Raw genomic sequence first — 13,574 nt, forward strand, 5'->3', positions numbered from 1 at the left:
AACTTAATAAGTTATTCTGTATTATTTCTGATAGATATTTGTTTAAAAATATTATTCTTGTGGTGTCTCAAGCTGCACCATAATCTTCTATTAGTATCAATATATGTAGCACCCTCTCGTGTACAGTCTAGTTAGGTAAATTTAGCAGACTCATAGTGGCTTATCTGAATCTGGATTGTTGTGGGTTCAGCTTAAGGTCAGGCTGGGAGGCTTTGCAGACCAGGCCTCTATCACCTCCCTCTGGTTTTGGAGGTCCATGGAAACGTCTAGAAACTAGTGGGTGGATGTACAGAGGCAAGGATCTGAATATTTATGGGAGTTTGACCAATCCCCAGGCAGGAGGCCTGGCAGGGTGGTAAGACAGGCCCATAAATATTGGAAAGCCTGGCCAGTGGGGGTTGTTGTTGGGTGGAAGATAGAGTGCTAAGTATCATGAGGCCTGGGAGGAGGGCTCTGCCTCCAGGCTGGAGCTGAGGAAGGAAGGAGAGGAAGCTGAAGAGAGGAACCTTCACCACCCTTCAGTCTCATCCAGGAGACACCCTGTCTAGCATGAGAAGACCTGTACTGCAGGAGGCCTAAACAGCAGTCTTAACCAAGCCAGCAGGATTTAAGTGGACAGTGTGAGTATTTCTACCTATCACCCCAACGGTCAATAAGGGAGAAGGCTGCCAGATGCAATCTCTAGCATGCTTTCATTGGGACAGTGTCACGGCTAACCTAAATCACTTGCTCTGGGACACTTTTCAAGACAGCCAGGTGGGCTGGTATTTTCTGCAAGTGCTGGGTTTTTGTGAGTTTCACCAAGGGGACATAGAGCTGCTGCAAGTTTGGGACATTTTGATTTTCATCAAGGGGACATAGAGCTCCTGAAAGAAGAACCTTGCTATTGTTGCCACCAGAGACTGTTATCCCGGAGGGAGTACAGTCTAGGATGCATTTTTCTTTGTACACAGAGATGAAATTTTTGTCCATAAGTTGCTCAAGTTGGGCATCACATTATCCCTTATCCCTATCCAAGTTGATTTCCCTCAATAAAACAACAAAAACAAGCCCAGGGACTGGTTACTGACTCTGTGTGGAAGTTGGAAAATGTGTGTTGCCTGGCTGTGTAAGAATAGGGAGACCCAAAAGCCAGCGGCTGTCTAGGGGGTAGTGCTACAAATACATCACTTTAAGAAGCAAGCAATGATACTAAAAAATCATATAAAAATAGTAGTACTAGCTGTGGCACTGAAAAAATAGAATCCCAGTGCCATCTTATCACAGTATCACATTGGTGATATCAAAAATATTGCTAGTAGCAGCAAGTATTTGTAGAAGCTGCTGAGGTTCCCGAACTTGTTAAATCTAAAGACATTCTAGTTGTTGAACACAGAAGTCATGCAAAAATCACAAATGTTTTGCATATGAGGTTAGGCAAAAAAATGGCAGAAGGACAGACCTGATGTAATGCATATGTGGTTAGTGGTGGTGATTGTAGCACCTACGACAAATGTAAAGGTGTAAAGGTAAATTCTTTTAATGGGATTGCAAAGCAACCTGAAAGAAGATTTTTGTACACCTACTGAGCAACAATGAGGCACCTTATGTTACCAATTTTTTTAAATAATGCTTGGACTGCACCTTTTTTAACGATATAAGCTGTGATTCAATGGGTTATTAGTACTGCATACCCTGCCATGACCTGTGGTTCCTCCTGCTAACTCCTGCACACTACAAGACACAATAGTGACATAAAGGCCCAAGAGGAACCATAGAGTATGGCAGAGGCACAGGTATCTGACATACTAGGAAGTACGTTGGATGTGAAAATTCTATGAACAGCTCAGCTCTGCAATAGAACATTGATTCCACAAATAAGTACTGGGGTGGGGAAATATAAAATCTCTTACAGGATCTTGTTGTATTTATTTTTTCTTATCTACAGACTAGCTTTAAAGAAATTAGAATAAAGATAGGATTGTAGAATATATGCAAATTATAGCTGTAACATTTCAAACAAAGATTTAAAAGAAAAAAAAGATAATTACCAAAAAGCTGCTAAATTGAGATGCATTTATTTTTACAATTTGCTGTGTTATTAAAACACTAATTAGGGGTAGATTTACTAAAACTGGAGCACTCAGAATCTTGTTCAGCTGTGCATGGTAGCCAATCAGCTTCTAAATTCAGCTTGTTCAATTAAGCATTGAATGGCTACAATTGTGACTTCTTTGTTTCTTTAATTCATTTTCTACCCAACATAAATGATCTGTTTTCTTAAAAGAGCAGTTATTTTTCCACTGTATTGTAAGGATTGCATGGTGAAACTGTAGTGATCATTTTGGAAAGAGGCCCCTGGTGTTTATATGCAGAACCACTTCTACTTCCAATAAGAGATCTGAAACAAAGTATGAAAATATATGATCACAAATTTCTGTTTTAATATGTCATGTTTGTAAACATATTTACATATATAAACTAAGATTTTTTTTTGTCATCTTAAAGTACTTAAAGTCCTGTATAGTCAAAAGGATTTTTTTTGTTTGTTTGTTTGGATAGAGTAGGAAAGGATTAGAAAGGATTAGAAACCCTGTGAAGTTTTTTTATTGTTGTCTGTGGGGGATCTCTAGAGCGATGAATGTCAGTGGATTGGGAAAGAGGGAGAAACTTCATAAAGACACTGGGCTCAATTCATGAAATGTTATTTACCATTTTAAAGTGGAAAATTATAAATGCCGAACTGGCTGAAAATTTAATGCAGAAGAGACATGAGTTGTCTCTTCTGCATTAAAGTTACTTACCTGCCTGTTCGCCCTCGTAGAGTTAGCTGCACACGCTCATAGTGTTTTTTAAAAGTTTTTTGCAATTCACTAGGAATGCTGCTAAAATATTGTATGTGCTATGTATTGAAGTAATGCAGTATTTTAGTAGTGAAAACCTTTGGTATGTTAACGCAGAAACCCGTTGGCGTCCTTAACAATCAATGAGTAGCTGGTTGTTAAGAAGTTGGCACCCGCCGATGTCCTTAACGACCTGCTATTCGCTGGTTGTTAAAGCGGATCTTCACTGCATCTGAGCACCACAGACCAAAAACACAATTTAATTAATTTTTAATATTCAAAGCAAACTTCCCCATCCATCCATGTCTCTATGCTTTATTTTGTTGAGAATCACTTTGAAAAACAACCTCCTAGCATTTCTGTTGGTGGCCATCTTGAGTAAGGGCAAATGATTAATGTAGCATTTACTTCCTGGAATCCATCTGCCCTTCGCTCAAGCATGCATGCAGGAGAGTGTGCTTAGCTGAGAAAACCCATCCCCCCCCCTCCCCTCCTGAAAACTCCTGGGATGTCCAACATCATTTGCCTAGACAAGAAACAAGAAAGTAACTGAAGAAATGCAAAAAAAAAAGTTTAAAACAAGTAAATATGATATACTTGACCATCTATTTACTAATTCTAGCAGTATGCAGATTACAAATAATCTTAATTGGGAGAGTGAAGTTCCACTTAACCTCCCTGGCGGTATGATTATGTCAGATTTTTGCATCTCAAAGCGGTACAATTGTTTTGCATAGAAATTTGGCATTTTATATTGTAGGTCTGTAATTCTTACCAATAACACACTTAAATTTGTCCAAACACGGGTCTAGTAGGTATCCCGGGCATGATGAAGTTTGAAACACAAAATCATAAATGACAATATAATAAATAAATATAAATATTTATAAAAAAATAATAATATAATAATAATAAAATACATTTCCCCACAATTCACTATCGCTCAATTCTGCAAGTGTTCTAATTTACTATCGCTGTTTTCTAGCTGGTCTAAAACCACTTTTGACGTAAAGAGACACTTTTTAGTTGCTATGGACAATCTCCAGTTTCCAGGCAGAAAGAACAGTATATAAAATATAAAACTGCAATCTTGTACCGGCTAGGGTTGCAAAATATGTACCAACCTGTTCCGTGCAGTGTTATCGTGGTTTCTCAGAGCCAGGCACACAACTACACATTTGGTGGACATGCCCAATAGCACAAACCTTTTGGAAAGAGATCTTTAAAATGGCCTCCAAGATGTTTGGTTTGCAAGTACAGCCTGATCCTGCTACCGCATTACTTAATCTGAAACCAGGATCGCTAACGTTGATTCAATTTAAACTATTTGTACAACTTCTAACGGTAGCTAAGCAAACTTTGGCAAAGGCATGGCGGTCCCCGACATTAGTAGTGGCTGAGACGAAGAATAGGATTACTAACGCCATGATTCATGCCAAAATGGTGGCCATTGACAACGCTTTGCTTCCCAAATTTGAAAAACAATGGCACCCATGGATAACACATCATTTACCATCTAACTTTGACGAGAATGTTCTACTACCATGGTAGCTGAGTTGCAATGATTTAAGCTGATATATAAAAAAAGCACAGACTTTCATGATGGATCTCAATCCAACCCTGTGGACCCCCTCTTTTCTATGTTCTAATCCTCTCCTTTCTCTTCTTCCCTATCCACTTTCCGATCCTAAAGCTCTTTTCCTAGTAGAGTGTATTCTCCTTCAGACAGTTCTGACATAGCCTAAGTTGTGGGCACAAGTACCATTTAAGAATTGACTTACTCTTTAACAGCTCCTACTTAGGTATTCAACACCTTAGCCAGGTTATACCCAATTACCCCTATTTATACGTTATGTAATAATCTATTATTAACTAATAATTTTAGCATCTTATCTTTACCACAATATGTTTACTCATGTATTTGTTATCTACTTCTTTATATACTCAACAAAAATCTTTTGACAAGGAAAATATAAAACTGCATGCAGGGCGTTGGACAAAGCACTAGGGACAAAAGGGTTGTGAAATAATTTCATACAGTAATGTAATCTGTAAGATTACAGTGTACTGTATGTGTTATGATTTTTCACTTGTTTGAATTTTCCGCCGGGCTCCACCCCCGTGCGCCCCAACGCTTGAAGGGAACGGAGCCCGGCACAGAGAGGCATCGGGCGGAGGACAGAGCCCCCGGACACAGCGGGGGGACATCGCAGGATCCTGGGGACAAGGTAAGTACACTGCACCAGGATCCTGCAATGCAATCCTGAGTGTGGCTCAGGGTTACCGCTAATGGTGCTGAAATTTAACCCTGAGCCACACTCAGGAAAACCGCCAGGGAGGTGAAGGACCCACGGCAGGTGCCGGCTACTTAACAACCAGCTGACATTTCATAAATTTCTTAAAGTGGTTGTAAAGGCTGAAGGTTTCTTATTTTATTGTATTCTATGCATGGAGGTACTGTCCAGGGTTGTGGTGAAGAGGCACTTGTCCCTATTAACATGGGGAGAAGGTGTGTTGGGGAGGGCATAGCCCCCCCCCGCCTCAAAGAACGCCCCCATCTTCAGGGCCTTATTGCCTGGTATGGTTCAGAACGGGAGGAGGGGGGGAGGGGAGGGTGCTCGCCGTCCCCTTCCTTTCCTGACCTGCCAAGCTGCATCCTCGGATAAGCCATTTAAAAAATAAATTGAAGTGGGGGTTCCCCTCAAAATCCCTACCAGACCGGAAGAGCATAGTATGGATTGAGGGGGGGGGGGCAACGCTGTTTTTTTTTTTCTTAATTTTTATTGTTAGCATTTTTTTTTACATTCAAATGCCAGGAGGCAATCAGCTGACAGCTGATGACTCATCGGTTTTTAAGGACCTGAGGCCTCCCGCTGCTTAACAGCTTATTTACTGGTTGTTAAGAATGCTGGCGGGTGCCGGTTTCTTAAAAATCGCATGCCAGGGTCACTACTTATTTACTGCATACATTTAAAAAAAAAATTTTGTGAATTGACTTTTATCAATACTGAATAATACACCTAAATACCGCATGCGATCTGGTTCTGTGAATGGAGCCCAGTGTTTCTATAAGTACGAAAGTTAGAGATCGAAAGCAGTCATGTTTGCTGGGGGTACTTATATTAGAAATCTGGAGTAAACAGTGAATGTGCTATGTGTTTTGCTAGGATACATATGGTATCAATACTCTGATGCCAGACGCACCCCGGATGCTTCTGGCATCAACATATTGATGCTAGATGCATCTAGGGCTCTAGTATTTCCAAAAAGTGCTCAACAATTTTAGGCCAAATACGTGTCTAAATATTTTAAGTTTATACTTTTCAGTTTATCTATGTCCACATTTCATTTTATGCATCAGAGAGGTACATTTCTTCAAGTCTCTCTACCACTGGTTTAGGATAATCCCTTTTATTATAAAATCTGTCAACAAATTGTGAGTATAGCCTCAAATAATAAGGGTAATAAAATTTAAACCGTACCATCATCCAAATTAATATGTACAAGGAAAAGAGAGTGGGACATAGGGGACAGTGGCTGATGTTGGCCCCATAATGTTCACACTCTAAAATGGCTGGACTATACCGGTACAGGTAAACGATGATAAACAAAATATATAAAAGAAGTTTATTACAAAAAGGAAATACATGGTATACAAATTAAAATGCAAAAACAGAAATTCAAAGATCACCAAAGAATATCTGAAAATTACAAAGTATTGACTGGTCTGGTTCTCGACTAGTTTCGCGATATTATCGCTTCCTCAGGAGGACCAATCTATAAGACAAATAATATAATGCAATACAAGCAAAAACATTTACAGTACACTACAAGTAGTGATCGTAAAAACAGCATGTAGAAAGGGGAAAAAATAAAACATAATTACTAGTTCGGCTTACCCTATAATTGGGTGATCGTGTGCGGCACCGGGGCGCCCAAACAACTCTCCCCCGCGGCGGACAAGGGGGATAGTTTAGAGCCCTCTAAAAAAAGCATAGCATAAGTGGGGGGCCACAAAAATAGCTGATGAAAGGATATAATGGATTTAGCCAAACACATGTTGAGGGGGCGGAAGGGGAAGGGAAGGGAGGGCCAAGGGGAAAAGGGGGAAGGAAACTGGGGGGGAAGGGGAAGGGGGAGGGGGGGGGAAAGGGGGGGGAAAGGAGGGAGGGAAAAGGGGGAGGAAAGGGGGGGGGGGCGGGGAGGGAGGAGGGAAGGAGGGTAAGGGTAATGGAACATGGGAAGGGGAAAGGGGGGGGGAGGGGAAAACTGGGAGGGACACCGGGGGAGGGGGTAGTGGAGGGAAGGGAAAGCCTAGTGTAATCCCTCTTGTTCGCTCCCTTTGACCCCCCTCCCTCTATCTTCCCTGTCCCTGTGTTTTGTCTGTTCTTCCTCACCCTGTCCCCCACCCCCTTCTTCCCTTCCCTCCACTACCCCCTCCCCCCCGGTGTCCCTCCCAGTTTTCCCCTCCCCCCCTTTCCCCTTCCATGTTCCATTACCCTTACCCTCCTTCCCTCCTCCCTCCCCGCCCCCCCCCTTTCCTCCCCCTTTTCCCTCCCTCCTTCCCCCCCCCCCTTTTCCCCCCCCCTCCCCCTTCCCCTTCCCCCCAGTTTCCTTCCCCCTTTTCCCTCCCTTCCCTTCCCCTTCCGCCCCCTCAACATGTGTTTGGCTAAATCCATTATATCCTTTCATCAGCTATTTTTGTGGCCCCCCACTTATGCTATGCTTTTTTTAGAGGGCTCTAAACTATCCCCCTTGTCCGCCGCGGGGGAGAGTTGTAGGGTAAGCCGAACTAGTAATTATGTTTTATTTTTTCCCCTTTCTACATGCTGTTTTTACGATCACTACTTGTAGTGTACTGTATAATGTTTTTGCTTGTATTGCATTATATTATTTGTCTTATAGATTGGTCCTCCTGAGGAAGCGATAATATCGCGAAACTAGTCGAGAACCAGACCAGTCAATACTTTGTAATTTTCAGATATTCTTTGGTGATCTTTGAATTTCTGTTTTTGCATTTTAATTTGTATACCATGTATTTCCTTTTTGTAATAAACTTCTTTTATATATTTTGTTTATCATCGTTTACCTGTACCGGTATAGTCCAGCCATTTTAGATTATGGGGCCAACATCAGCCACTGTCCCCTATGTCCCACTCTCTTTTCCTTGTAAAATCTGTCAACAGGCACCCTCTCTCCTGCTCCCCACATGTATCCCCATCCCTCCACACCATTTACGTGGGGGACGACACACCAGCCAGAGGCACCATTTCTTCTCCAGCACCTGACATAGTTTCAGGTACTCACAGCATCTGTGTGTGAGCTGCTGGGGCAGTTCAACCCTTTGCTGCTTTCTGTATAAGGATTCACCACATGCAGGATGCAGATTTCATCTCACCTGGCACCACAGAGTCTCCTGTGGGCACAGTATGCTCCTCTTCCAACACTGTGACAGTGATGTGATGGGGGCAGAACCAGGTGGAGCCTGTGACTATGGCAGCTGATGCTAAGCATCGGGTAGCCTGGCTGCGGCATCTGACCCTGGCATGTGTTGAAATAAAGGGGCCAGTAGCAATCTGACTTCTGGTTGTGTGGGCCCTCTGTGTCTATGGGGACCTGAAGCTTAGACATCCTGAGTAGGGATGAGCTTCGAGTTCGAGTCGAACTCATGTTCGACTCGAACATTGGCTGTTCGCAAGTTCGCCGAACAGCGAACAATTTGGGGTGTTCGCGGCAAATTCGAATGCCGCAGAACACCCTTTAAAAGTCTATGGGAGAAATCAAAAGTGCTAATTTTAAAGGCTAATATGCAAGTTATTGTCATAAAAAGTGTTTGGGGACCTGGGTCCTGCCCCAGGGGACATGGATCAATGCAAAAAAAAGTTTAAAAACGGCCGTTTTTTCAGGAGCAGTGATTTTAATAATGCTTAAAGTCAAACAATAAAAGTGTAATAGCCCTTTAAATTTCGTACCTGGGGGGTGTCTATAGTATGCCTGTAAAGGGGCGCATGTTTCCTGTGTTTAGAACAGTCTGACAGCAAAATGACATTTTGAAGGATAAAACTCATTTAAAACTACCCGCGGCTATTGCATTGCCGACAATACACATAGAAGTTCATTGATAAAAACCGGCATGGGAATTCCCCAAAGGGGAACCCCGAACCAAAATTAAAAAAAAAAAATGACCTGGGAGTCCCCCTAAATTCCATACCAGGCCCTTCAGGTCTGATATGGATATTAAGGGGAACCCCGGCCAAAATTAAAAAAAAAAAAATGACGTGGGGTTCCCCCTAAATTCCATACCAGACCCTTCAGGTCTGGTATGGATTTTAAGGGGAACCCTGCGCCAAAAAAAAAAAAAAAAAAAACGGCGTGGGGTCCCCCCAAAAAGCCATACCAGACCCTTATCCGAGCACGCAACCTGGCAGGCCGCAGGAAAAGAGGGGGGGACGAGAGTGCGGCCCCCCCCTCCTGAACGTACCAGGCCACATGCCCTCAACATTGGGAGGGTGCTTTGGGGTAGCCCCCCAAAACACCTTGTCCCCATGTTGATGAGGACAAGGGCCTCATCCCCACAACCCTGGCCGGTGGTTGTGGGGGTCTTCGGGCGGGGGGCTTATCGGAATGTGGAAGCCCCCTTTAACAAGGGGACCCCCAGATCCCGGCCCCCCCCCCTGTGTGAAATGGTAAGGGGGTACAAAAGTACCCCCTACCATTTCACTAAAAAAACTGTCAAAAATGGTTAAAAATGACAAGAGACAGTTTTTGACAATTCCTTTATTTAAATACTTCTTCTTTCTTCTATCTTCCTTCATCTTCTGGTTCTTCTGGTTCTTCTGGCTCTTCTGGTTTCTTCCTCCGGCGTTCTCGTCCAGCATCTCCTCCGCGGCGTCTTCTATCTTCTTCTCCTCGGGGGCCGCTCCGCATCCATGGCATGGGGGGAGGCTCCCGCTCTTCTCTTCTTCTTCATCTTCTTCTCTTCTTCATTTTCTTCTCCGGGCCGCTCCGCACCCATGCTGGCATGGAGGGAGGCTCCCGCTGTGTGACGGCGCTCCTCGTCTGACCGTTCTTAAATAACGGGGGGCGGGGCCACCCGGTGACCCCGCCCCCCTCTGACGCACGGTGGACTTGACGGGACTTCCCTGTGACGTCACGGGGAATGCCACAGGGAAGTCCCGTCATGTCCCGTGCGTCAGAGGGGGGCGGGGTCACCGGGTGGCCCCGCCACCGTTATTTAAGAACTGTCAGACGAGGAGCGCCGTCACACAGCGGGAGCCTCCCTCCATGCCAGCATGGGTGCGGAGCGGCCCGGAGAAGAAAATGAAGAAGAGAAGAAGAGAAGAAGAGAAGAAGATGAAGAGAAGAGCGGGAGCCTCCCCCCATGCCATGGGTGCGGAGCGGCCCGAGGAGAAGAAGATAGAAGACGCCGCGGAGGAGATGCTGGACGAGAACGCCGGAGGAAGAACCAGAAGAGCCAGAAGAACCAGAAGAACCAGAAGATGAAGGAAGATAGAAGAAAGAAGAAGTATTTAAATAAAGGAATTGTCAAAAACTGTCTCTTGTCATTTTTAACATTTTTGACAGTTTTTTAGTGAAATGGTAGGGGTACGTTTGTACCCCCTTACCATTTCACACAGGGGGGGGGCCGGGATCTGGGGGTCCCCTTGTTAAAGGGGGCTTCCAGATTCCGATAAGCCCCCCGCCCGCAGACCCCCACAACCACCGGCCAGGGTTGTGGGGATGAGGCCCTTGTCCTCATCAACATGGGGACAAGGTGTTTTGGGGGGCTACCCCAAAGCACCCTCCCAATGTTGAGGGTATGTGGCCTGGTACGGTTCAGGAGGGGGGGGGGCGCACTCTCGTCCCCCCCTCTTTTCCTGCGGCCTGCCAGGTTGCGTGCTCGGATAAGGGTCTGGTATGGATTTTTGGGGGGACCCCACGCCGTTTTTTTTTTTTTTTTTTTGGCGCGGGGTTCCCCTTAAAATCCATACCAGACCTGAAGGGTCTGGTATGGAATTTAGGGGGAATCCCACGTCATTTTTTTTTTAAAATTTTGGCCGGGGTTCCCCTTAATATCCATACCAGACCTGAAGGGCCTGGTATGGAATTTAGGGGGACTCCCACGTCATTTTTTTTTTTTTAATTTTGGTTTGGGGTTCCCCTTTGGGGAATTCCCATGCCGTTTTTATCAATGAACTTCTATGTGTATTGTCGGCAATGCAATAGCCGCCGATAGTTTTAAATGAGTTTTTTCCTTCAAAATGTCATTTTGCTGTCAGACTGTTCTAAACACAGGAAACATGCGCCCCTTTACAGGCATACTATAGACACCCCCCAGGTACGAAATTTAAAGGGATATTACACTTTTATTGTTTGACTTTAAGCATTATTAAAATCACTGCTCCTGAAAAAACGGCCTTTTTTAAAACTTTTTTTTGCATTGATCCATGTCTCCTGGGGCAGGACCCAGGTCCCCAAACACTTTTTATGACAATAACTTGCATATTAGCCTTTAAAATTAGCACTTTTGATTATTCATGTTCGTGTCCCATAGACTTTAACGGTGTTCGCGTGTTCGAACAAACTTTTTTCCTGTTCGCATGTTCTGGTGCGAACCGAACAGGGGGGTGTTCGGCTCATCCCTAATCCTGAGCTCAGGAGTCTCTCCCTGTGACACTCTGCTCTCTTCATCCTATGTCTTCTCGCTGCCTGGTGGACCTGAAGTTGTGATCGAGGCCTTTACAACTCCCAGGACCCAGTGAGCCACAGCAGCCAGCTTGCCACTACAATTGCACACCTACAGTATGAGTCTTTTAACTCTTATGATGTATAACATTGCTACCTTGTGAATCTGGACTTATCTTGTGCTCTGCCATATTGCTGCCTTGTGATACTGCTATTTGTCCCTTGAGGTGCCTGAAGTACTGCCCTGTGACTCTGGATTTATCCTTTTTTGAGCCATATTGCTGACCTGTGATCCTACTACTTGACCCTTTCTGTGCCCTGGATTGTTACCACTGAACTTACCTCTTTTGCTGCATCCTATTTCCATCCTGCAATCATGCTGATTCTCAAAGTCAGCATCATACTGTTAACCTACACCCCCTCTTGACGTAACCCTAGCCCTAAAGAGGTTCTAAAGTAAAGACATTTTTTACCTTAACCCCCCTGGCGGTATTCACAAGTCTGGCTCGGGGTGGATTTTCAATACCAAAAGCGGTATCCCCGAGCCAGACTCAGGATTGCATCGCAGGATCCAGGAAGAATTCACTTACCTTGTCCCCTGGTTCCTGCGATATCTCCCCGCTGTGATCGGCGAGCCGCCGTGTCTCGCTCAATTCACACTGCCGAGCTTTGTTCCCTGCGATCGTTGCGACGCACGGGGGCGGAGTTCGGCGGCAAATTCAAACAGTAAAACACACAGTATAGATACAGTATACTGTAATCTTACAGATTACAGTACTGTAACAAATAATTTCACATCCCTTTTGTCCCTAGTGGTCTGCCCAGTGTCCTGCATGCAGTTTTATATTGTAAATACTGTTCTTTCTGCCAGGAAACTGGAGATTGTCCATAGCAACCAAAACTGTCCCTTTACATCAAAAGTGGCTTTAGACCAGCTAGAAAACAGCAATAATAAATTAGAATCACTCGCAGAATTGAGTGATAGTCATTTGTGAGGAAATCTGTCACCAAACACTAAAAGTAACGAAAGTGACAATTCTGCAACTGAGCAAATTTCAGTGTTTTTGATTTGATTACATTATTGAATATTTTTTATTATTATTATATTATTATTTGTTATAATTATTTATAGTTATTTATTATATTATAATTTTTTATTTAGTTTTTCAAACTTTATCATACCTGGGATGTCTACTAGACTCTTGTTTGGACAGATTTAAGTGAGTTATTCCTAAGAATTACAGGCCTACAATATAAAACGCCAAATTTCTGTGCAAAATAATGGTACCGCTTTCAGCACCTAAAATCTGAAATAATCATACCACCAGGGGGGTTAATGCATTCCCTGCATTAAGGTAAGAGATGCTCTACTACTTGCCCCCCCCCCGCCCAAAACACTTACATAGTTACATAGTAGGTGAGGTTGAAAAAAGACACAAGTCCATCAGGTCCAACCTATGGACTCAGTCCTCTCAAATTCTCCCCCAATCCCACTCTATGCAGTACCATTGCACAGATCAGGTAAGTACAAATTCTTTTTTATTTTAGAAAAAAATGACCTTCAGTACCAGATAACATATTATCTCTATGTACTAAAACCCCTAATAAACACCCTGCATGTTGGATCAAGTGTGATTCACCTCTGTGTGCTCTCTTTGCACTATATAATATATAGATTATGGTTAAAAACTGACTGTTATTTTAGATCCCGTGGTTGTTCTTCACAGACAAGATTTCTATGAAGGCAGAGACAGCTTAATAGATATTAAATGCACAAATGGAAGCAGCACTCTAGAGGGTTAACACTGTAGCATATGAAAACTCTTTCAGAAATTCAACTCACACATACCCATTCATTTTTTTGTCTGCATATGAAGGGGGAGATGGAAGATTAGAATTTGCTGGGTGGATAGCTATCCAATGAACCCTGCCAGTGTATCCAGGAATGTTTGGAGTGCTAAAAAGGAAAAAGTAAATAGCATTAGTAATGCCAAAGACAATGAGATGCCATCATTGTCAAGGTTATACAACAAAGAAGTAAACAAACACTCTGATTAATCGTGTTTC

General features: G+C 43.5%; 1 protein-coding gene across 1 annotated transcript in view; it reads right to left on the reverse strand.

Annotated features, from left to right (window-relative positions):
- Positions 1-2,041: 2,041 nt before the first annotated feature.
- SPMIP7 (sperm microtubule inner protein 7) overlaps positions 2,042-13,574 on the reverse strand; it is a 136,405-nt gene continuing 124,872 nt past the window's right edge. The window contains exons 8-9 of the mRNA XM_073630618.1: positions 13,357-13,464; positions 2,042-2,380 (exon numbers count right to left, since the gene is read on the reverse strand). Coding sequence (XP_073486719.1) covers positions 2,272-2,380; positions 13,357-13,464 — 217 coding nt within the window. The 3' untranslated portion in view covers positions 2,042-2,271. The remainder of the gene's footprint in view (positions 2,381-13,356; positions 13,465-13,574) is intronic.

Source organism: Aquarana catesbeiana, linkage group LG05, assembly GCF_042186555.1.
Source record: "Aquarana catesbeiana isolate 2022-GZ linkage group LG05, ASM4218655v1, whole genome shotgun sequence".
Taxonomy (NCBI): Eukaryota; Metazoa; Chordata; class Amphibia; order Anura; family Ranidae; genus Aquarana; species Aquarana catesbeiana.